Source organism: Choloepus didactylus, chromosome X (assembly GCF_015220235.1).
Source record: "Choloepus didactylus isolate mChoDid1 chromosome X, mChoDid1.pri, whole genome shotgun sequence".
NCBI lineage: Eukaryota > Metazoa > Chordata > Mammalia > Pilosa > Megalonychidae > Choloepus > Choloepus didactylus.
The window spans coordinates 45716351-45739514 of NC_051334.1; the positions used below are offsets into that span (position 1 = coordinate 45716351).

Genomic DNA, 23164 nt, shown 5'->3' on the forward strand with positions numbered 1-23164 from the left:
GTAACAGAATAAGATACAGTTGTAAAAGTTGGTTAGTGACACATTGTGCTTTGCGTGCCAACCTTATGATTTTATTCTGTTGGAGAGCTGGTGGGTTTTTAACTAAAATGATCTAATTTGAGTTTCATAAAGATCTTTCTAGCAGTTAAAATAAATAGGATAAACTTCTGGATGGTAAGGGAAAGAGTGAGTCAAAGACCCTTTGTGTTTTTAAGTCTGGGTTCTGGACAGTTTAGTAATAATGCTAGTTAATAAATTGCTTGGTAACTGGCCAAGCACTAAGCAAAGTGCTTCACAAACTGTTATCTCGGTTAATCCTCGCAGTATCCCAAGGTCACCCAATTGGTTAGAGGCAGAGCCAGAATTTAAATCCCTGTCGGTCTTATGTGAACACACTCACTTGTTTCTATAGCATATGATTTTATTTGGGGGCAAGTTTGAGGAGCCAGTGAAAATAGTTGGATAGAGCTATTTAGAAGTGGCTGTAAGACGTGCAGAACTCCAGAGAGCAGTCAAAGTAGGAGTTGACTGACTAAGGATTATTCTGCTTGGCAGTTTGTAATTGTCTTGAGAGGAAGAGAAGAAGAGTTGGGGACAATACCTGGGGGAATACTTCTTATTTAAGAACAGGAAAAAGGAGGATCTAGACTAGAACTGGCTACAGTCAGAGAGGTAGGAGAACATAGAGAATGTATTACTACTATATAGGTCTGTGGTCCTAAACCCTTTAGGCAAGGGGTGTTCAGAATTTTATTTTATTTTATTTTTTTTTTGAATTTAAAAAGGTAATACAGTGTTTTTATAATATATTTTGCCCTCCTAGCAGGGTCTTTAGCAGCACCTTGGAAGCAAGCACATTTATCCTTCTGCAGTAAAACATATAAATAGTTACTCTAAATGGGCTAAATGAAAACTATAAATAGCCTTAGGTCAAGTTTCAGCACCAATGAGTTTATGCAAAATTTGTGAAAAATTTTTGGGATTATAATAGAACATCATTAACCTATAATGGTGCTGTCTCCTCTTGTCACCTACTAATTCCTCATTTTCATTTTGAGAATGTATTAACCTGTTTTTCCAAATCAAATTAAACAAATCAACGTCACTCTTGGTTTTCTCCCCACTGTATTTTCAAGTTCCAATTGGGTCTTTCAGAGTCCTGCAATTCCTTAAAGTCCTTCATCTGAGTAAGTCATTTAGTAAATCTCTTCCAATTTCTACAACCTAGCTATTTTACTAAAATAAACAAGTCTTCATACTCCATATTCTTCCAAATGCCTCCTACACTGGCATGAATCAGAAGACTATTCATTATCCTGGTTATGTCTTTCATTTCATAATGTGGTGAACTTGACCTGAAAAGTTCACAGCCTAATTCCTAAGGAATATTTTAGTGGAAGCTCAGTGCTAGCTTTCTCTTTTGATTTCATTTTACTGTTGAAACTTTTTTTCCACATACCCCCTATGTTGCAAATGAATTTAGTTTCTCCTTCTTTAGACCAAACTTTTAAGTGTGTCTCTGGGGCTTAATCCCTACTTGTTCATTCACATAAGCTGACGAGTATAGATTTAAATTTTTGTTGTTAAAAATTTCATATAGACTTCACATTGCCAGCATTTGCTAATGAGAAACCTTTAGAATTTTTAATGTTTTAATAAAATTTGCATGTTTGATCACTTGGCAGCAAGATGAAACATTAAATGGAGGGCAGAAGATATAGGGACATGAATTAGAAAGTAATTGCTGCAGTACAGACGAGAGAAAGGATTACAGGATAAGATAGAGTACGCTTGATGATTGATTAGATGTTGGAGGTGAGGGGTGAGTCTGTGTTGCTGGGTTTTGCTTTGGTGGGACATTTGTGCTTGTCAGTGAAATTGGGGATAAGGAAAGAGAAGAGGAAATGGGTTAGGTGTGGGGAATGATTACCAGCTTGGCTGGCTTTAAACGTGTAGAACTTGAATTCCTGCTAGGATTTTTAAGTGGAAATTTCTATTAAGCAGCCAGAAGGATGTATGGTTCTATTGCTTCGGAAGAGAAGTCTGAGATAGGCATTTGTAGCTCTCAGCTGGCTGCTAAATAATCCCTGCTAAGGTGATGTTGAGGTTTCTGGACCATTATCTATTTTTGAAGTAGAGGAATGACCACATTACATGATTAGCTATTTTTGAGAATTAAGGAAGCCTTCAGACTTCCTTGAAAAGGAAGAGAGGCTACCGATCTCTTCCTTTAATTCATTTAAGTATGACAGTTTTTCCATGTTGAGCTGTCTCATTTTCCTTTAAAATATATAAAATATGAATATTACACATTGCTGCAATCCCCCAAAACCTATTTATACTCCCCCAACTTTTTATTTTAAAATTTTTCAAACATACTAAAAAAGTTGAAAGAATAGTCCAGTAAGTTTTTGCCACGTTTACTTACTGACCTATATATGCTACACCCTTTTTTTTTTAAACTGTTTTGCTCATCTCTTTTTTTTTAATTTGAGAAGTTGTGAGTTTACAGAAACAACCATGCATGAAATACAGGATTCCCATGCACCACCTCACCACCAACACTGGCATTGGTGTGGAAAATTTGTTGCAATTGATAGCACTTTTTTGTAATACTATTTTTTAACAGTGGTTACATTCGTTACAATTGATGAAAGATTATTAAAGTAGTGCTAGTAACTGTTGTCCATAGTTTACATAGGGGTATATTTTTTCCCCGTATTCCCAACCTATTATTTTTTTTTCCATGCATATCTTTATTTTATTACTCGTCTACCCATTCACTGGATAAAGGGGGTGTCCGTCACCAGATAAAAGCTATATAGATACAGAAACATTATCAAAGATCAAGGTTACCAGATTACAGTTCAGCAATTTCAGTTATTTTCTTCTGGGTACTCTGATACACTAGAAACTAAAAAGAAATATCTATATGAGTCAGTAGTCATACTCATTTGTTAAATTCCAACTTCTCTGTTACAACTCCCTCTCCTTTGATCAGTGTCAACCTTCAGGGATATCTGGGCAATGACCATTCTAACTTCTTCATGCTAAAAAGGGTGTCGACATTACGGTGTAGAGGAATGAAATTGGTTGATGTTCTTGGAGAGACTGGTGCGTGTGGATTTCAGGGCTTATCTGGCATAGGGACAACCTGGAGGCTTTTAAGTTTCTGCAAAATAAACTTAATAAGTAAAACTTTCATGGAGTTTAAATGGAGCCCAGATTATTCTTTAGGGTATTCAGGAATACTGTTGGTTGAGGCTTGGCATACTGTGGCAAATTGCAATATCGGGCTAAAGTTTGCATAAGAGTAACCTCCAGAATGACCTCTTAACTCTATTTGAAATCTCTTAGCCACTGAAACTTTATTTTCATTTCTCTTTCCCTTTTTGGTCAAGAAGGCATTTTCAATCCCACAGTGCTCATCCCTGGAAGTCATTTCCCACACCAGGCTCATCTCTGGGAGTCATTTCCCATGTTGCCAGGGAGACTTACACCCCTGGGAGTCATGTCCCACATAGTACACCTTCTTTTTGACTGAGCCATATATAAAAGTAATTTGCAAACATCATGGACACATCCCAAGTACTTCAACTTACATCTCCTAAGAGATGCATACATTGTACATAACCACTGTGCCACTTATCACACCTAAGAAATTCAAAATTCAGTAATATCAGCTAATAAACAGCCTACCTTTAAATTTCCCAACTCTCCAAAAATGTGGGAAATTTTTAGCTCTTGCCTACTCCCTTACTATCCTTCCCCCAATCCAGATTCAATCAAGGGTCATAGTGGGTCCCGTATATAATCCCTGCATATACTTCAGTGTCTCTTAAATCTTTTAGAGTCTTTTTTCATACCATTCTCTTTTTGAAGAGGCCAGGCTTTTGTCTTGTGCAGATTTCCACATTCTGAATTTGTTTTTCATATTTAGGTTAAACATTTTGACAAAAAATGATTGATATTTACCTTTGATAAACCCCTATCTCCAGTATAAACTATGACATAGATATTTTCATTAGTGGGTCCTGAGTGAATGAAATTTTACTAAATAGGTACTTTAAAACTGAAAAGTGGAAGGGGATATTATTTGTGCAGCAGGTGATCTCTAGAGACTATTGGTAAGGTTTTAGACTATTAGCAAGTTAATGTGATGATAGTATGTTTCCTGATACATTGTATACTCTGGTTTATTCACCAACTACTTTGTTCCACTTAAATCACTATGATAACAGATAATTCTGTAAATGTAAAAATATGTCAAAAACAATGCCAAGGAGCCTGTTTCCCTCTGAAAAGTTCAATATTAGGAAGTCTTGGATTTAGTTGTTGTTACAATTAATATTAATTACCATAACCCCCTCAATCGCCTCCTGTATTTTTTTAGATGGAGTAAGTTAATATTCATGGGTCTAGTGCTATTTCTCAATCAGGATTTAGGAAGAACATAAAAGATAGTATGTTGAGTAGAAAGTTAATTTTCAGAATACACATTCTCTTGTGTACCTCCTGTCATCTGTCAGATAGTTATGTGTTCTAAAATCACTAATAAACATATAACCCAATAGTAGAAAACAAATGCCCTAAAATATAAACAATACCAAGTCCAGTGAAAACCACTCACCACAAACTTAATTTCTTGTCATATCATTTTGTCATTCTTTTGACCATCATTTAAGGCACTGTTATTATATTTCAGTTTTTAAATATACCATCTTATATGCACAATATTAGTGCTTTATGTACTTTCTTTGTGCCTTTAGTGTATGTGTGAACCTTTCATTATCTGCCTTTCCTTTTTTATTTTGCTAAGTCTTGGGGTCTGTGTTATATAATATCCCAGTAAACATTTACAAGGAGGGCAACACTGTGCAGTTGTCTGGAGTCCAATCTACCTTCATATCTTGGCTTCTTCATTCATTGGCTGGGGGACGGTAGGCAAATTACAAAACCTATTCTTCTTCTGAAAAAATGGGAATAATAGTACTATCTAACATGATATGAGTATTATGTGGGTCTTAGCATAAAGTAATAAAAACATGATGTGTGAAAGTCAGTATTTACTAGTAGCTATTGAAAAATATTGTTATAAATTTTAAACATTGTTTTCAATTTCCTCATTTATGAAGTAAGAGGTTTACACTGGTTCTTACTTGCTTGATCATAAAAATCACCTGGGACTCTTATTAAAATAGATTTTCAGGCTCTGTTGCTTCCAAATAAACTCAAAGCTCTATGGGGAGAACCTTGAGAATCGGTTTCACAGTGGCCTAGGTAAATCTTATGATAAGGCAAGTTAAGGACACCCTAGACTCTAGCTTAAAGTCTCTTTTAGAGCTTAGTTTGATTTTTTTTTTCTCCTCCAGTTTTCCCTTTTCTTTCACACATATCATAGATATTACCTTAGCTACATAATACGCACTTTATCATAAGTACAGAGTTTGGAATGTAAATTAAAGCAAACCATTAAATATTAATTCCCTTTTGATTCCCATTTTAGAAAGAATAAATGAGGTGTTCAATGACTCTTCAAAGCCAGTTGGTCTAATAATTGAACAAAATTTCTTCCAACACTATCAACAGATAATGGTATACTATGGTACCAATCCATAGTTAGAATAGATCCTAGTGCTGCCCTGGGGGTCTTCTAATATACATTGGGTTTAAACAAAATCTAAAAATTCTAAAACTCTGCATTCTCATGGTAACATGTATTTGCTTTCATACTTGTTTTTTTTCATCCAAGAGTTTTCAGAACCTATCTTAAGATACTCATTTTATCATTGACTGAGACCTTGATTTTCAGCCATGTGGTTGGTTTAAATCAAACTGTTAGATGTCTTACTGACATTCCAAGACTTGCTGTTGTCCTTGGGGAATAATACCACGCTGGAGTGACAGTTGGCAAGAAAGCTTAGAGGGCTCGCTCACAACACTGTGTGTCAGGCTCCGTTTTCCTTCATGGCCCCTTCAGTAAGAGAGACTGAGCAACGCATGGCACCTCTTGGTATTTAATTTGTATGCCATCTGTTTCTTAGTTATGGAGAGTGTTTGTTATCATAAAGACTTTAAAAGTGGCATGTTGGATTAACCCATGTTTCATCTCTCTCCACACTGATATTTGGGAACTCATTTTGGAAACTTAGGCTGTCCCCAGAATGTCAGAGTAAACCCCAGTATTTTTTTTAACTACAACATAATATCATTATGGCTTTATTCCTATTCTCCTGCCCCACAAACCTCATTCCAAGGTTAAAATCTCCTAAGAGCACACTAATGCAAGGTGTTAAAATAGAAGGTATTTTTTACTCTGTATTTATGCATGATTCTGTAAACCCACAAGTTCTCTTTAAAAAAGATTAAAGTAGGCACAATTTCACAAGGCATTTCTAATTTATGAACCTCTTTGTGCTACTAAAATATAATCATTTAAATATATTATTAAATTATTTTTCTCAATTTCAAAAAATAACAGTCTCCTCAGAGCAGTTGTTTGTTTTCTAATCCCCACACTTCCTTCCTTCATTCCTTTGCTTTTGGCTTCCATCTGCCTAAAAGGTTCTTTCCCCCTACCTATCCTTCCTGTTCACATCTAAATTGACAACTTCTTTATGAAAACTTCTCTGATTTCCACCTCCCTTTATCGAAAGATGATCTCTCCCCTCCTTATAGCATCCCTATCACTATTGTCTGTGTATCTTTTGCCTAATGTATTGATTTATGAATCTATATTGTGCTTTAATTACTATGTAAATAAGGCTCTATCATTTGTCCTCACATTATTGTCTTCAGTTTTCTTGTTTTAATATCCCAAATATATTTTCATTTTATCCTCTGTATGGAGTTATTCTCCAGAATCACATCTGTCTTTAGGCTTTATCTTTGCAGATGGATTTTTAGTTAGATTACATTTTATTGTATAACCTCAGATGTACCAAGCCATGAATCAGCCACTTCTTGTGATTTCTTCCCAACCAGGAGCTGTCTTTATGTCCTGCCTTCTTATATTATCTTTCATCCAAACAGTTAGAAACAAGGCTTGGGTCCTGAAACCAGAATGATCCTTGAAAGTCAAAGAATTCCCTCCTCTAATTTCTGAAATCATTGCTGACTGTTCTTAAAATGGCAGTGTACAAAAGAACATTTTCTATCATCTACATCTTTTGCAAGTGATTTATTCTTTTGAACTCGAAATTGCTATAACATGAATTTATTAAAATTTGGCAAAATCAAAATTATGAGGAAATGACATCCCTAAATTTGTTACGGCTTTTTTTTTTTTTTTTTTTTTTAAATAGCTCTTCAGTACACTCCAAGTCTGGGGTTGATCAAAGCAGAACAGAATACTATTAAGTCAAGTTTTGAATATTATATCTGTATCTTCCCTAGGATCCTTTCCCTAAATGTCCTTACTTTCTATTTATTTTTCCCTGACCTTTGATTGAATCAGTTCCTTTCTTTAGACCTGCTCATAGCTGTGGAACCTCTGTCTCCTAAAATTTCTTTCTATTGCAATTGCTGCCTTTCTAAAAAATGGGAAGGAACAAAAGATTTCAAAGTTAAGGAAAAAATGTAAGGGCAAGAAGGAAACTACCGTTTTGTTATACATTGTCAGATAAGATTAACAGATCTGTCAGTTTTCTAAGATCATACTATCTCACCCAAAAAAAAAAAGACCTTGATTCCAGAAGCAGCTTACTCAACTTAGTGTTTACTCTTAGCAACTCTAGCTCCAACCCTTTATTATTTGCAGTAAAGTATTATATTTCCTTTTTCTAGATGAAATTACCAAATTAACCATAAATTATAAATTTATAATCTTAATTCCCAGAGTGGTTGGTAGCATTGGAGATGAAAGTTCATATACTGAGTAAAGAGTAGAATAATAATACTCTACAGAACCAAGATTCTGTGTTGAAAAAAAATTGTGCTGAGCCCCCAAAATCTTATCTTTAGAAGAGAAGAGCAAGAGGGGATGTAGGTGAGAATAAGACATGAAAAGATACCAGAAATAAGAGTACAGTGTAAGACAGAGGAAGCTTGAGATTTCCTCTGCCTTTAAAAACCCCTAGCTCAACCACTTAAATAGCTTTATGACACCAAACAAATTTAGCTGCTCTGAGCCCCAATTTCCTCATTTGTAAAATGGAGATAATAGCACCTCCTGCACATGGTTACTTTGGGGCCTAAATGGCATCGTGTATGCAGAGTACCTGATATCATGCCTCCTGCCTGTTACTAAGCCTCATAAGTGTTAGCTCGTTACTCTTCTTTTTTTTTTTCTCAGTTTTATTGAGATATATTCACATACCACACAAACCATCCAAAGTATACGATCACTGGCTCACAGTATCATCACATAGTTGTACATAAATCCCCATGACTAATTTTAGAACTTTCTCATTACTCCAGAACAGAAATAAGAATAAAAAATAAAACCAAATCCTCCTATATCCCTTACCGCCCCCCATTGTTGACCCATAGTATTGGTGTAGTAAATTTATTATTGTTGATGAAAGAATATTAAAATATTATATTAACTATAGTCCATAGTTTGCAATAGCTGTTTTTTCACATATACCCCTCTATTATTTTTTTTAATTTGTAGTTCATACAAGAACTTATTTATATTTGTAGTGTTAATTGGTGACATACATGACTTTAAACAACCACTTTCAATCAAATGCAACTACAATATGGCACTATTACTTATAATCCCAATAACGAACTACCATCATCTCTATCCATTCCCAAACATTTGACTTCAACCTTGTTACCAATTCTGTACATATTAGGTAACCGCTCCCCCTTCTCTAGCTTCTGTCTATCTCTAGGTACCCTATATTCTACATTTTAAAACTCAGTTTACATGTTCTGGTAGTTCATATTAGTGAAATCATACAATATCTGTCCTTTTGTGTCACTTATTTCACTCAGCATTGTGTCTTCATGGTTCATCCATGTTGTCACATGCTTCAGGACCTCATTCCTTCATAATCTATTTTATGTATGTACCACATTTTGTTTAGTCACTCATCTGTTGATGGACTCTTGGATTGGTTCCATCTTTTGGCAATTGTGAGTAATGCCGCTGTGAACATTGGTGTGCAAATGTCTGTTTCTGTCCTTGCTTTCAGATCTTCTGGGTATATACCGAGTGGTGGAATTGCTGAGTCATAGGGCTACTCAATATTTAGTTTTCTGAGGAACTGCCAAACTGTCTTCGAAGGTGGCTGTACCATTTTACATTCCCACCAGCAGTGGATAAGTGTTCCTGTTTCTCCACATCCTCTCCAACATTTGTAGTTTCCTTTTTGTATAATAGTGGCCATTCTTAGAGGTGTGAGATGATATCTCATTGAAGTTTTGATATGCATTTCCCTAATAGCTGATGAAGTTAAGCATCTTTTCATATGCTGTTGAGCCATTTGTTTTCCTCTTTGGAAAAGTGTCTATCCATGTCTTTTACCCATTTTTCAATTGAGTTGTTTGTCCTTTTATTGTTGAGTTTTAGAATTTCTTTATATATACTGGATATCAAACCCTTATCAAATATATGATTACCAAGTCTTCTTTCCCATTGGGTTGGCTACCTCTGCGCCTTTTTGACAAAGTCCTTTGAAGCATAGAAGTGTTCAATCTTGAGGAGTCCCCATTTATCTTTTTTTTCTTTAATTGCTTGTGCTTTGGGTATAAGGCCTAAGAAGTTACTTCCTATCACTAGGTCTTGAAGATTTTTCCCTATATTTTCTTCTAGGAGTTCTATGGTACTGGCTCTTATATTCAGGTCTTTTATCCATTTTGATTTGATTTTTGTATAGGGTGTGAAGTAGGGATCCTCTTCCATTCCTTTAGATAAGGATATTCAATTCTCCCAGCCCCATTTACTGATGAGACTATTCTATCCCAGTTCAATGGATTTGAGGACTTTGTCACAAATCAATTGACCATAGATCCTAAGGGTCTATTTCTGAGCTCTCAGTTCGATTCCATTTGTTACTCTTTTATGTTCATTACTTTCGTTTTTTTTTTCCCTATATGGGAGCAGAACTGAGTTTGAATATGTTCCAAAGATATCCGCAGAGTTTTAGGCATTATTTTCCCTGTGAAAGAGACCTTGTTTTGAAGCACTACTTGGTAAAATTAGTAAGATCTGTGCCGCCAGAGGTGAATTGAATGGGTTATGAAGAGGAAAAAAGGGAGGAAGAGGTACTGTTCAAGAACTGTAGGCATAGTCTGAATTATTTTTTCTTTCTTTTTGTGATGAACTAAATTTTTACTTGCTACCTTCCCTGACACCCATCCCAAAAATACAGGCACAGGTACATAGATACAGGTGTCCTACCTTTGACATTTAAACATTGTTTTCATTTCTGAATAAGTTAAGCACGCAAGAATTGATAAAGCCAAACTGAGTGAAACCCTTTGAATATTATACTTAAGGAGATTGCCTTACAACTTTAAAATTGATATTGTTTTATATTTATTAAATAAGTTAAAAGGCGTTGCCTATATTTTTAGTCATTTTTACCCCTGGCTTAATTTACATGGGTTCTGATAAGTAACAGTATTTTAACCTAGTAACTTAACAAATAGCAGGGAAATATAAATTGAGAAATTAAGTATTCTATCATTTAAAATACAATTTTAGTTATTTAATAATAAAATGTTTATTGAATCCCTACTCTAGGCCAGGCACTGTCCTAGGCAGTAGATAGATAGCATGAATAAGACCTTTGCTTTCAAACATGCAGTTGCTAAATCAGTTTCCTTTTCTTTATGGTATTCTCATTGTCTCTGAGTATTAGAGCTGGAAAATGCATTAGACATCGTCTCTGTTCAAATGGAGATTGACAGGACAGTAAAAATTTATCAGATAATTCCAAGTAATGGCAGCAGACTGTAGGAAAATCAGCAGAAATTGTGAGAATTCACTATGTTAGCATCATAAATACAAGTTTAGAAAAGGTATAAATTATAAGGAAAGTTCAAGTGTGATAATATAAATGAAGGATTCCATTATATTATCTTCAAGTTAAAATTGAGGAAATGTCTTTTTTTCTTCTTTAGCACTATATCACTATATAGTTAAACCAATTTTGTATCCTGTTGTGACTAAACCTATATATGTGGTTTCTGCTTATGAACTCAAAAGTTTAAAAAGCAGCTGTATAAATGATGATGCTGTTTGTGTCTAGGTAGTGTTGATAGAAATAATATGCCTTCTCGCCTTAGTAGAATCATAACGTTTCAGAACTGGAATTCAGACCCCTTATGTCAAGGATGAGGAAATTGACTCCCAGAGAGGTTAACCAACTTGCCCAAATAAGAGCCAAAATTAGCAACTTATATTTAAGCAAGGGTCAGTTCTTGTATATTAAGGTCATTATATTTTAATATCCAGATATCAATTATTCTCAACTTTAAATGATTTAATATTGTCATTGTCAGACCTGCTGAGCATTATCTCATTCTTTTCTAATCTGAGAATGTCTGAGAAATTGACAAAATAAAAATTAGGAAGTCATAGGCATTAGAACCAAGTCTCTTGGAGTTATTTCTAATTGGCATATCTTTTATGCTAAAAAATACTCAAAAATATTCAGTTGCTGGTCACAAATAATTTTTCCCCCACAATAGGTATTGTCTTCTGAGAACTCTGAAGCAATGTCAGACACTGAGGGAAGCTCTCATTGCTGCAGGAAAAGAGATTATATGGCACGGACGGACAAAAGAAGAACCAGCCCATTACTGTAGCATATGTGAAGTAAGTAACTGTTCTCTCTCCACTTTGAGTTTCTCTTCAGTTCTATTTTTTAATTTGCTTATACTTTTTATGTAGTACATTATACTAAAATTGGCATTGTCTTCAGTCTTGCTATTTTCTTTTTATTTTGCTATTATATTAAAATTTAACCTGATGATACAGTATTTCACTAACTATGAATTAACGCTAAAAGTATCTATGATATGATAGTGTCGTTCTTCTGGTGGGTCTTTAATGGGTGATAATCATCAAATACAGCCTGAGATTTTAAACTAGGAACAATCCAGATGTCAAATAAACTGGATATAGTTCGGTATAGCTCCTGGCAGATCAGTATTAAGTCCTCTCTGGTTCAGTACATGATACTTGCAAGAGATACAGAAACAAAGATGTGGTACCTGCTCTCAAGGAGCTTACATTCTACTCGGAGAAAACAACTTACAAACATGAGATTGTGATGAATGTGATATTGGACATACTAACTGTTAGGAAAACACCAAGGGAAAAAATAACTTACTTTTCCCTTCTGGTATTGGGCTAAGAGTTCATACAAGTGTTAACATTTGAGTCCATCTTTGAAGGATGAGTGTGATTTCAACAAGCAAAAATATGATGAGAATTGGGGAAAGAATGTCATGGGTTATAGGAACAACATAGGAGTGGAGAAATGGAATGGTTTAATCAGAAAAGGGAAAGGAGTCCATTGTGGCTGGGACACAGACTATACAAATTCTGTTTATAATTTGATATTTAGTCTGAGGTTATTGAAACCGTTAGAAGTTCTTGAGCAAGGGACTACAATATGTATTTCAGATAGAAAGGTGGTTGAAGAGGATGGAGATAGAAAGCAATGGTCTTAGAAAAGAATTGCTATCTTAAGGCCTAGATTAGAATCTGGCAGTGGGAATATTAAAGAAGAGGAGTCATTCAAAAATATTTAGAAGGCAAAATATAAAAGACAGCTTGTTAAATGGCAGAAGTGAGGGACAAGTTGAAGAATGTTCACAAATTTTCTGACCCAGCAAAGAAGCCAAGAATCAAAGAAGAGACGGAAAGAAGTCACCTGTTCACTGGGGAAGAAAGACCTGAGATGGACTCCAAAAAAAGCCAGAGGCAAAGTTCTTTGCTTCTCCTAGTAATCTGCCAGAAAAGCTCCCCAGATCCCAAGCAAGGACCCAAAAAAACCAAAGTGCCCCCATAAACCTAAAATCCAGCAACTCGACCAGAAAGAAACATCAGGACTGCCTGAAGAGTTTTTTGAAAATACGTACCCAGGTCCTGGCCCCTGTTGCATCCTCCTTGGGGAGCACTGGACTTAAAATATTTCTAAAAACCTCCATGGGTAAATCTGATGTATGTTCTTGGGTGTAGGAACCAATGGCTTAAAGTAGAATCTATTTTTTATTTGCTGTTCTATGTATTTGCTAATGGGAAAATACTGCTTCTCTGTGGTTCTGTTTTTTATTATTAAAGTGTCACATTTGCTTCTGGAGGAAAGAAATCGTAATTATTCTAAAACAGTACAATAAATACCACTATTTCTATTGAATGCTTTTTCTCTTGCTTATAATAGGTGGAAGTTTTTGATCTGCTTTTTGTCACTAATGAGAGCAATTCTCGAAAGACCTACATAGTACATTGCCAAGATTGTGCACGAAAAACAAACGGAAACCTGGAAAATTTTGTGGTGCTAGAACAGTACAAAATGGAGGACCTGATGCAAGTCTATGACCAATTTACATTAGTAAGTGATATCAGCATGTGAGTACATAGTTAGCTGGGTTGTGAAGCAGCAGTATTTGCTCTGCCACCTGATAGGTAGGAGGTAATGAAATATTTAAATTTTCCTTTGGCTCGTTAGATATTGCATGAGGAAATATTCATATCATTCCCCCATGTCCAAGTAATTTATTCATATACAATTGGCATATATCATTTTCACTTTACTTCCTGGATGAGAAGAAAATAATGTCAGCCTAACTAATGTCACAATTACATTTAAAATCTTTGTGTGTTTTAGAACACTATCATATCTTTTCTGTCATTTATTCCAAGTTAATTTTGTGTACATAAGTTATTAGTGCCTGCTATAGGGATGATAAAAAAATGAATCAGCAAGTGTGCTTTTAAATATACTTAGAGCTAATTGTATTTATTTAAAATTTTATCCTTGCCAGAGGTATTATCATGGGAATTTTTTGTGGAACTTAGCTTCCCTGGTATATTATATATTCTTATGAAATTCAAATATACTTATAAAAATTGCACACAGCTTTTAATTTCAAATGGGAGATGCTTAAGAGGAAGCTAGCTGATCAATAGTTTTATGAATTATTGATTTCCTCTAATACTTTTCTCTCACACACATGTGATCGGAAACTGAATTTTTGAAATTTAGTTCCTGGTCTTTTCACTTGAATGATCTTCAAAATTGCTTGAATATTTTTGTTAAAAAATATTTTTCTACAGGCCTTTTGTTTTTGTAAATCAATCTAAACAAATGTTCCAGGAACTTTCGACTAATTGATGAAGAAGTACAAAAAAATGGTGATACATTGAGTAGGGTAGTGGTCTCAGGCTCTTAGGAAAATTGGCCAGGTTGTGCTTTTACATGGTGTAGCAAGCTGTTGAACTTTCTTGAGAGTTGTTATTTCCCTTAACTTCATAAGCATACTATATGTTACTTTGTAGCCATGTGCTAGGGAACACTATTAACACTTTGTATACCAAAATAATTAACATAACCTTACTTTTATTTTCAGGCTCCTCCATTACCATCCTCTTCATCTTGATATTGTTCCATGGACATTAAATGAGACTTTTTCTGCTATTCAGGAAGTAACCCAGTTCTGCACCACTGGTTTTTGTAGCTATCTCGTAAGGCTGCTGGCTGAAAACTGTGTCTATGCAACCTTCCAAGTGCGGAGTGTCAACCAATTGGACAGGGGAGAGCCCTGCTCCTAGTCCAGGACTCTCACAAAGCTGATCCAGTTGTATTGCAGAAAAAAAAAATAATAATTTCCATGTTTTGTATATATCTGACAGAACTGGCAACATTATACAGACTACTGACTTGAAGACAACCTCTTTTATATTTCTCTATTTCTGGGCTGATGAATTGGTTTTCATCTATCTTTTCCCCCTTCAGAATTTTCCTTGGAAAAAGATAGTAGCCTAGCTGGTCATTTCTTTGTAAGGTAATTAGCAATTTTAAGTCTTTCTTTGGTCAACTTTTTTTTAATGTGAAAAGTTAGGTAAGAAACTTTTTTACTGCTTTTATGTTTTTCTGTCTTGTTTTGAAACCATGACGGTTACACTTTTGGTTCCTAAATAAAATGTTAAAAATTAACAACCAAGTCACAAAGATAATGGATTGCACATAGACTAAGGAATAAACTTCAGATTTGTGATTTTTGTTTCTAATCTTGATGTAAATTTACACTATTTATAAATACATATTTATTGCTTGAAAATATTTGTGAATGGAATGCTGTTATTTTTTCCAGATTTACCTGCCATTGAAATTTTAAGGAGTTATGTAATTTCAAACACTACTCCTATTACATTTTCTATGTGTAAATAAACGGCTTAGCATTGTACAGAAACTTTTATTAAAATTGTTTAATGTTTAAAGAGTTTTCTATTGTTTGAGTTTTAAAAGGACTTTATGTACAGTGCCCAGTTTTTGTTCATTTTTCAAATCTGATTATATATATTTTATATATACTTATGTATGTATATATAATATATATAGAAATCTGGATATATATATGTATAAAGATTTAGAACTTAAATTTTTCTCTTTTTAAGTTTCACATATATGGTAGATTTTTTGAGGTGTCTACTGTAAAGTATTGCTTACAAAAGTATGATTATTTTTAAAGAAATATATATGGTATGTATCTTCAAGACCTAAAATGTCAGACTGGTTTATTGTTAAGTTGCAGTTATTGCAATGACAGCCCAATAAAAAATTGCTGCCAAAATGTAGTATAATAGTAGGAAACAAATAGTGATTGAACTTAAGATTTTAAAAGGAGTGTTATATGGACTTGAAAAATCTTGTACATCACTTAGTAGAGTTTTATATTGATAAAAGATTCAGGACAAAGGGCTCTATTTTAGAGTTCTAATAAATGAGAGACTTTTTTAAAGTTAGGCAGTTTTGAAATCTCATGCTTTCCTGCTTATATAACATGATGGGGGGGGCGGTGTGTAAATCCCATATCACAAGTAAAATTTAGCAAGCTATATTAACAAGTGATACAGTATTTCATTTTATAAGAATGGCACCTTGCATTTGGCACACATTCTCATTTTATTGCCATGTTCTTGTTAAGAATTTTCTAGGAAGTTTTAGTAAAGAAGCACAGAGAGTGCTATGAATGAAGTTATGTCTATAAAGAGGATTTATAATAATATCTGTTGAAATGTGCTGATTGCATTAATCAAGTACTCTTTTCAAATAGTTTTGGAGTATGTTATCTTCCTGGAAACAATTCAAAGGCTGAAAGCATGGAGATGTTTTATTCAGTTAGTTAATTTGTTAGATATTGAGTATCTGTTAGGTCCAATCATCTCTTTATAATTTCAGAAGGAAATAATCACAAATATTAGTTAAGAAGTAGGAATGCTTATCTAAGTTCTCTTAGGATGTTTAACCACTAATATTTTTAAGTGGTTTTCTTGTATAATCTCCCATCCAGAATCATTGAGAATAAAAGAACTCAAGACAGAACATTTTTGCAAACAAAAATTGCAAACTAGCCATCGGGAAGCAAAGATAATAAGAATGCTGAAGCTACACCTGAATGTTTCTTAACCAGTACTAGTTTATATTATTGATATAATGTCTTATTTTCTGTAATTTTCTTAAGATAATTTATTGCCAAGATTAATATAACTTATCTGGCACTTAAGAGTAATTTACTGGTGTTTCACTACTAATACATATTTGGATTATACGTCAAGAATGATGCTTGTTCAGAAGCTTTAGCGTGTTTTAATGGATCAAGGCTAAGAGATAGAAACCAAACACAGCATTACTGTGAAGAATAACTAGATGAGTAAAGTCCTATGTAAACTGCTTTTTTTTCATCAATTTAAATCCTTTATAGTTTGAGTTTTTCGGGTTTCAGATGGAAAAGAATAATTTTTTCTCTCTACTGCTTGTAAGTTCTGTTAAGACATACTTGATCCAGGTTTCCTAAGAATTAAACTTGTTTGTGTCACAGCACATACAGTGTTTAGAGAAAGAAGCTAATCCATACAATGCATAAAACAGATGTTAATCCAGAAAGTGAGAGCTAATTCATATTCTTTTCTCATTGTCATTTAAATAGGAACTCTACCATCAGTATATCAATTGAACTTGCTTAACCCAGTATTTAAATTAATCAATGAAAAAGTTTTGGCTTCTGCATTTTGAAATAAAATCTAAGTCACTTTTCCAAAATTGTAAATTGATAATTAGGACACTCAAAATCCCAGTCAACTGAAATTTAAGATCATATAATATTATGAATTTAACTTAAATGAAGTATCTGCCTCAGGTATGTTGAACCTATTTATTAACTTTAAATTATCATCATGTGTATTTTGATTTAGTTGACTTATTTAGCATCTCCTAAAAAAATAAAATAAAATGCAATCCCTGCCCTCTACTCTCCATACACACATCTAATATGGGATATTCACGTTAAGTATATCAGGCAAAACCTTCTAGAGGAGGTAACAAGAAGAGTGAGTAGTATTGGGTTTTTATTTAAGCAGGTGTTACATCATCACACCTTACAGAGCAAGGATATTTGGAAACTTTAGGTAGTTTGACATAAGGCATTGGAAGAGTGTTAAAAGACAATTGGAAGGTAGAAAGGACCCACTGATAGAAGGCCTCCTCTGCCATATTAAATGCTTAGATTTTACCCTGTGGTTAACATGGGGCCATGGACTGGTTTTAAGCAAAAGAACATTAAATTTGCAGTAGTATCCTGCCTGCTTTAACAAGATTCCATCTGTCCTCTACTTTGTTGCCAGAGGGATATTTCTAAAGCACAGAGGTTCAGGGAAGAGATGATTTGGGGATGAACAGATATGAGGATGGGGGTGTAAGGGCACAGATTTGGGAGACAACAGTAAAATCCCCAGGACCCATTAGTTGTCAACCAGGTGGGTGGAGATAATTCTAACCAGAATCAGAAATGCAGAAGAGGAGTTCTGGTGGTAGAAAATAATGAACTGCTTGTAGGGCATCTAAGTAATTTGTTTAGAAAAGTAGCAGCTTGATAGGTTGGTCTGGAATTAGGAGTGGCCTGGATGGATAGTTTCTTATCTGGCTATCCGTTGAAGTGGTGCTTAAGTCCATGGGAGAGGATAAAATCATTCAGGAACTGTCTAACCAGGTGAGGAGGGAGAACAAATATACCTAAGGAACATAAAGGGAAGATGGAGGAGACTACGAGGGAGAAGAAAGCACCAGGGGTGGTGGTAGACAAGGCAAAGCTTTTGAAAAAAGAACTGTACCTTGCTGCAATGATGAGGATTAAAGAGATTCCTTTGGGTTGTCACAACATTGTTGACAATTGCCAGAGCACCTTCAGTGGAGTGACAACCTGACTGCCATGGGTAGTAAAAGGTAGTGAATTTGAAAAGGTGGGGGGGGGGGGGGCAGTTCAGTCTTTCTAGGAGCCCTGGACATGAAATTATCCTGGTCTTTGGTGTATAGCAAACAAATCATCAACTTGTAGCATTGCCCAGAGTGATGCTTTGCTTTTGAAAGGAAGGCATAACTTGTCGGTTGAACAGGAGAATGAAGATATTTTTTTTAGTGACTTAACATAATGTTTGCCGAGCACTTGTGCAAAGGGTGGTGCTAGTATTTCATATACATTGTTCTGTTTAGTCCTCACAATGACCTTCTGAGTCAGGTACTGTTTTAGCCCCATCTTACAGATGATTGAAGCAAGAAGAGATCATGTAACTTGCCCAAAGTTCATTAAGTGACGGAACCAGGAGTCCAACTCTGCCAATCTAACTCCAGAACAAGTGCTATTCTACTTCCCACTGTAGAGAAATAGGAAATATTAAGTGCTTATTCTGCATTAATGTTTGAAAGAAACTTTTCATTCTGAATGTTTCTTTAACCGAGTCAGGATTTCTTTAAAGTTGATAACCTATAATTAGGCTGACCATATCTTTTATAGTCCAAACCAGGACCCCGTTGAGATTGAAAGGGGCCGCTATCAATTAGGACTGTCCTAGGCACAACTGGATGTATGGTATAATGTTTAAGTTAGTCTTTGGAAGAAGCATTTTGAGAGCAGTATTTACCTCCTCTCAGCACCATACTCCTAGATTTCTACACTCTTAGACTGGAAAGGAAGTGTGTGTTTAGTTTGTATGAGAACCCACAATTGTGGTTGAAAAATAAAGATGGTGAATTATCAGATTGAAGATGCCTACAATGAATAAGAAAGAGAATATGATAGAAGAAAGGGGAATTCCTGTTTTTAAGTCTTATGTGATGTCTACCAAGTTGTAACTATCCTAAAATCAAATAATTGCACCTCAAGAATTGGTGTGACAGGTAAATAAGGGAATAGAATATTCTCACTGTGAAGATTATTATGAATTTTTTCTAAACTTGGTTCCAACTACCACTTATCAATCTAGTTTAAGATAGGAATCCAATTGAACATATTCAAAATGATTTGTTTTTAAGACTGCCTACCTGACAAAAATGTAGAGCCACAGTTTTCTCATGGTTTTAAAACCAATCATGCCTTCTGTTGCCGGTGGTCCGTGGGGAGTTGCTCCTCCAAAAGTGTGAGTAGACAGTGACTAAGATACTCTGTGATTTTTCCAGAAAGGCCAAGGTGGGCGTTTTCCATGATTCCACCACCACCTGAATAAATCCCTACTCCAGCCTTCAGGTCAACCCATTACCTTGACTGTAAGGAAATTTCAGTCACTCTCAAACATCATGGATTCAACAAATTCTTATGATGTTCCTCCTAAGGTTTTCATGACTACACTTTACCCCAAATACATGATTAAGTTTTAGGGTTTACAGCTCTTTTTCAGTTCTTCTCTGTTATTGCTCAACTTAAATTACAATATAGTTTATTATTTATCCTAACTTATCTAGACCTCAGTTGACTCATCTGTAAAAGGCATTGGGTAAAGTGAAGTCCAAAGTCCCTTCTAGTCTGATGCGTTCACAAGTCTGCCTTCCATTTCATTCATGATTCTATACAGGTAGTGATGATACAACTCTTTATGACAAGATAAGATATTCGTAGAGCATTCAAGTTTTAGAAAAGTTGTGCCTACTCTATGACTCAAAGTTCTCATTTTAGAATATTTCAGGATATCTCCAATTATCAGCAGGTGTGATGGATTGGATCCTTGACCCCTCCCTGCATTACATTTTTGCCATAGCCTCGTTGTGGGCAGGATGTGCTTCCTCAACCCTTGACTTGCTTTGATTAATGGCATATAGGCAGTAGTTGTGCCATTTCTTAGACCTGTAGATCTTCAAGAATAAATAATTATTAAGTCTTAGTGTGGTCTGTGACACAGCATTTTTATGAGAATAACTAAATGATACAACAGGTATCATTGAATTACTTAATCAAAATGAATTTTTAAAATAGAAAAGACATTCAAAGCCAAAAATAAAAAAAATTCACTGCCATAGAGTTTACTTCCAAGTGATCAAACATGTTTTAATATGAACCAACAAAATGATTCTAATGAACATAAGAACTATCCTATAGTGTTTAAAATATAACCGTGTGTGTGTGTGATGACTTCAAATAGGTTAAAGGTATGATTAACACAAAATGATACTCTGAACCACACCTACTTTTAAAAATGCACAAATAAAGAGTAAGGGGAGAAAAGGAAAAGTGAATAAACTTTGTGGGCTTAGTTAATTGTAATTATACATTAACTTAGCTCTCCACTTTGATAGAATAATGTTTGAAAGAATGAAACTGGATGAGAGTGTTATCTTTAGAGAACTTGATATAAATTATTTAAATAATCATCTTTCATTAAATAATGTACTCATTGGATGCAACTTTTGAGATGGCTGCACATGGAAAGGATTCTGTCTAATAAATGGAAATTAGTACCCAAATCTATGATTGAAGTCAAGATTTTCTAAGTTAAGGTACCGAAGACATTTGGAGAGGTAAGTTCAAAACTTTTTGAGCTAATGATGCATCAAAAGTTTTAATAAAACAAAAACAAAAAGTAGAAAGTACCAAAGATTTGAAAACACAACTGCTGTATACAAAACCTGGGTGGTTTTAAAATATTGATCAGTCTGTAATTTATCCTTTCATAAATCATAATTCTTGTAAATCAGATGGGTTCATAGGCCATGAATTAGTATTTGTCTCTAAGACTGACTCCATCTAGTTAAGGTCAGTCTGCTGAAAGTTTCATGAATAAGATACCATTTGTAGAGCTCTGTGAATCTACTGGTTAACATTGAAATGCTAATTCCCTGGGATGGAAACTACGCCCTCTTACCTCCCAATTAAACTCTCCAATTATTCCCATTTAAATGATTGTAATGCAATAGAATGAATTTTTCTTGTGTGTTTAAGCTTTTTATCATCTTAATTTTTATAAACTTTGTATATTGGAAGATAAAGTGCACAAATTATTAGCGTACAATTTTGATGCATTATTACAAAGTCAACACCTATGTAATGCACCAGACTGATAAAGAAGTACAACATTACCAGCACCACAGGATCCCCCTTCCTCCTATCATTACAACCCTCTCTCCTCAAAGGTAATTATCACCCTGACTTCTAACACCATAGGTTACTTCCACCACTTTTGAACTTTATTTCCCCACATGTATTCATTTACTTCTGATTTCTTTCCCATCTGCTTTCTCCTTCACTCTCTATAGACAGACACATTTTTATTTATTATTATGATTGGGGAACCATCTAAAACTAAGTTGAAGACTTCATGACACTTGGTCCCTAAATATTCAACCAGCATTTTAAAAAGTAAAGGCAATCTCTAAAAAATTGCCATTATCACACCAATATCATCTAATATTGAGTCCAAATGGAAAGTTTCTCAATTGTGCCCCTCCACCCAAAAAATGTCTTTCTGGTTTTGTTCTCTTTTATTCAGAACCAAGATCAAACCAGGATTCATGCATTGTATTTTTTTCTTTTTTTTTTTATATTGAGATTGTATGGTATACACAATTATCCAAAGATCCAAAGTGTACAATCAGTTGCCCCCAGTACCATCATACAGCTGTGCATCCATCATCACAATTTTTTTTAATTTTTAAAACATTTTCATTACTCCAGAAAGGAAAGAAAGAAAAAGGAAACAAATCCTCCCATACCCCTAATCAACCCCCCTCCATTGTTGACTCATAGTATTGGTATAGTACATTTGTTACTATTGATGAAAGAACATTAAAATACTGCTAACTGTAGTATATAGTTTGCAAAAGGTATATTTCCCTATATGCCCCTCTAGTATTAACTTCTAGTCATAGTGGCATTCATTTGTTCTAGTTCATGAAAGAGGTTTCTAGTATTTGTACAGTTAATCATGGACATTGCCCACCACAGGGTTCACTGTTTTATACATTCCCCTCTTTTAACCTCCAACTTTCCTTCTGGTGACATATATGACTCTGAGCTTCCCCTTTCTGCCACATTCATGCACCATTCAGCACTGTTAGTTATTCTCACAATGTGCTACCATCATCTCTGTTCATTTCCAAACATTTAATTTCAACCTAGTTGAGCATTCTGCTCATAATAAGCAACCGCTAGCCACTCTTTAGCCTTGTTCTATATCCTGGTAACTTATATTTAGTGTCTATGAGTTTACATTTTATAATTAGTTCATATCAGTAAGTGCCTGTAATATTTGTCCTTACGTGTCTGACTTATTTCACTCAATATAGTGCCCTCAAGGTTTCTTCATCAACCCATTTTTAAAGACAGTTTTTTTCACACACCATACATTCCATTCTAAGTAAATAATCGATGGTTCCTTGTATAGTCACATATTTATGTATTCACCTCCCTCACCACTATCTATATAATGACATCTCCATGTCTCCCACAAAGAAGGAGGAAAAGTCAAAGAAGATAGACAAAAGAAAAAGAAAAAAGAAAGAGAAAAAAAACAAAGCATTACAGCTAGGAAAGATAGCATTAAACTAAAGTAGAATAAAGAGAGAACAATGCCAGTGCCAAGAATCCCATACCCCTCCCTTATGCCCCCCTCTTATATGCATTTAGCTTTGGTATATTGCCTTTGTTACATCAAAGAAAGCATGATACAATGTTTCTGTTAATTATAGTCTCTAGTTTGCATTGATTGTATTTTTCC

General features: G+C 34.6%; 1 protein-coding gene across 13 annotated transcripts in view; it reads left to right on the forward strand.

Annotated features, from left to right (window-relative positions):
- KDM6A (lysine demethylase 6A) overlaps window positions 1-15406 on the forward strand; it is a 244651-nt gene extending 229245 nt beyond the window's left edge. For 12 of the 13 annotated variants that reach the window (XM_037821207.1, XM_037821210.1, XM_037821212.1 and 9 more), the window contains 3 exons: window positions 11647-11773; window positions 13347-13517; window positions 14536-15406. In XM_037821207.1, the coding sequence (XP_037677135.1) occupies window positions 11647-11773; window positions 13347-13517; window positions 14536-14565 (328 nt within the window). In that variant the 3' untranslated portion in view covers window positions 14566-15406. Of the gene's footprint in view, window positions 1-11646; window positions 11774-13346; window positions 13518-14535 lie in introns of those variants that run through there. The other variant, XR_005214496.1, reaches the window with a different exon arrangement.
- Window positions 15407-23164: the final 7758 nt, after the last annotated feature.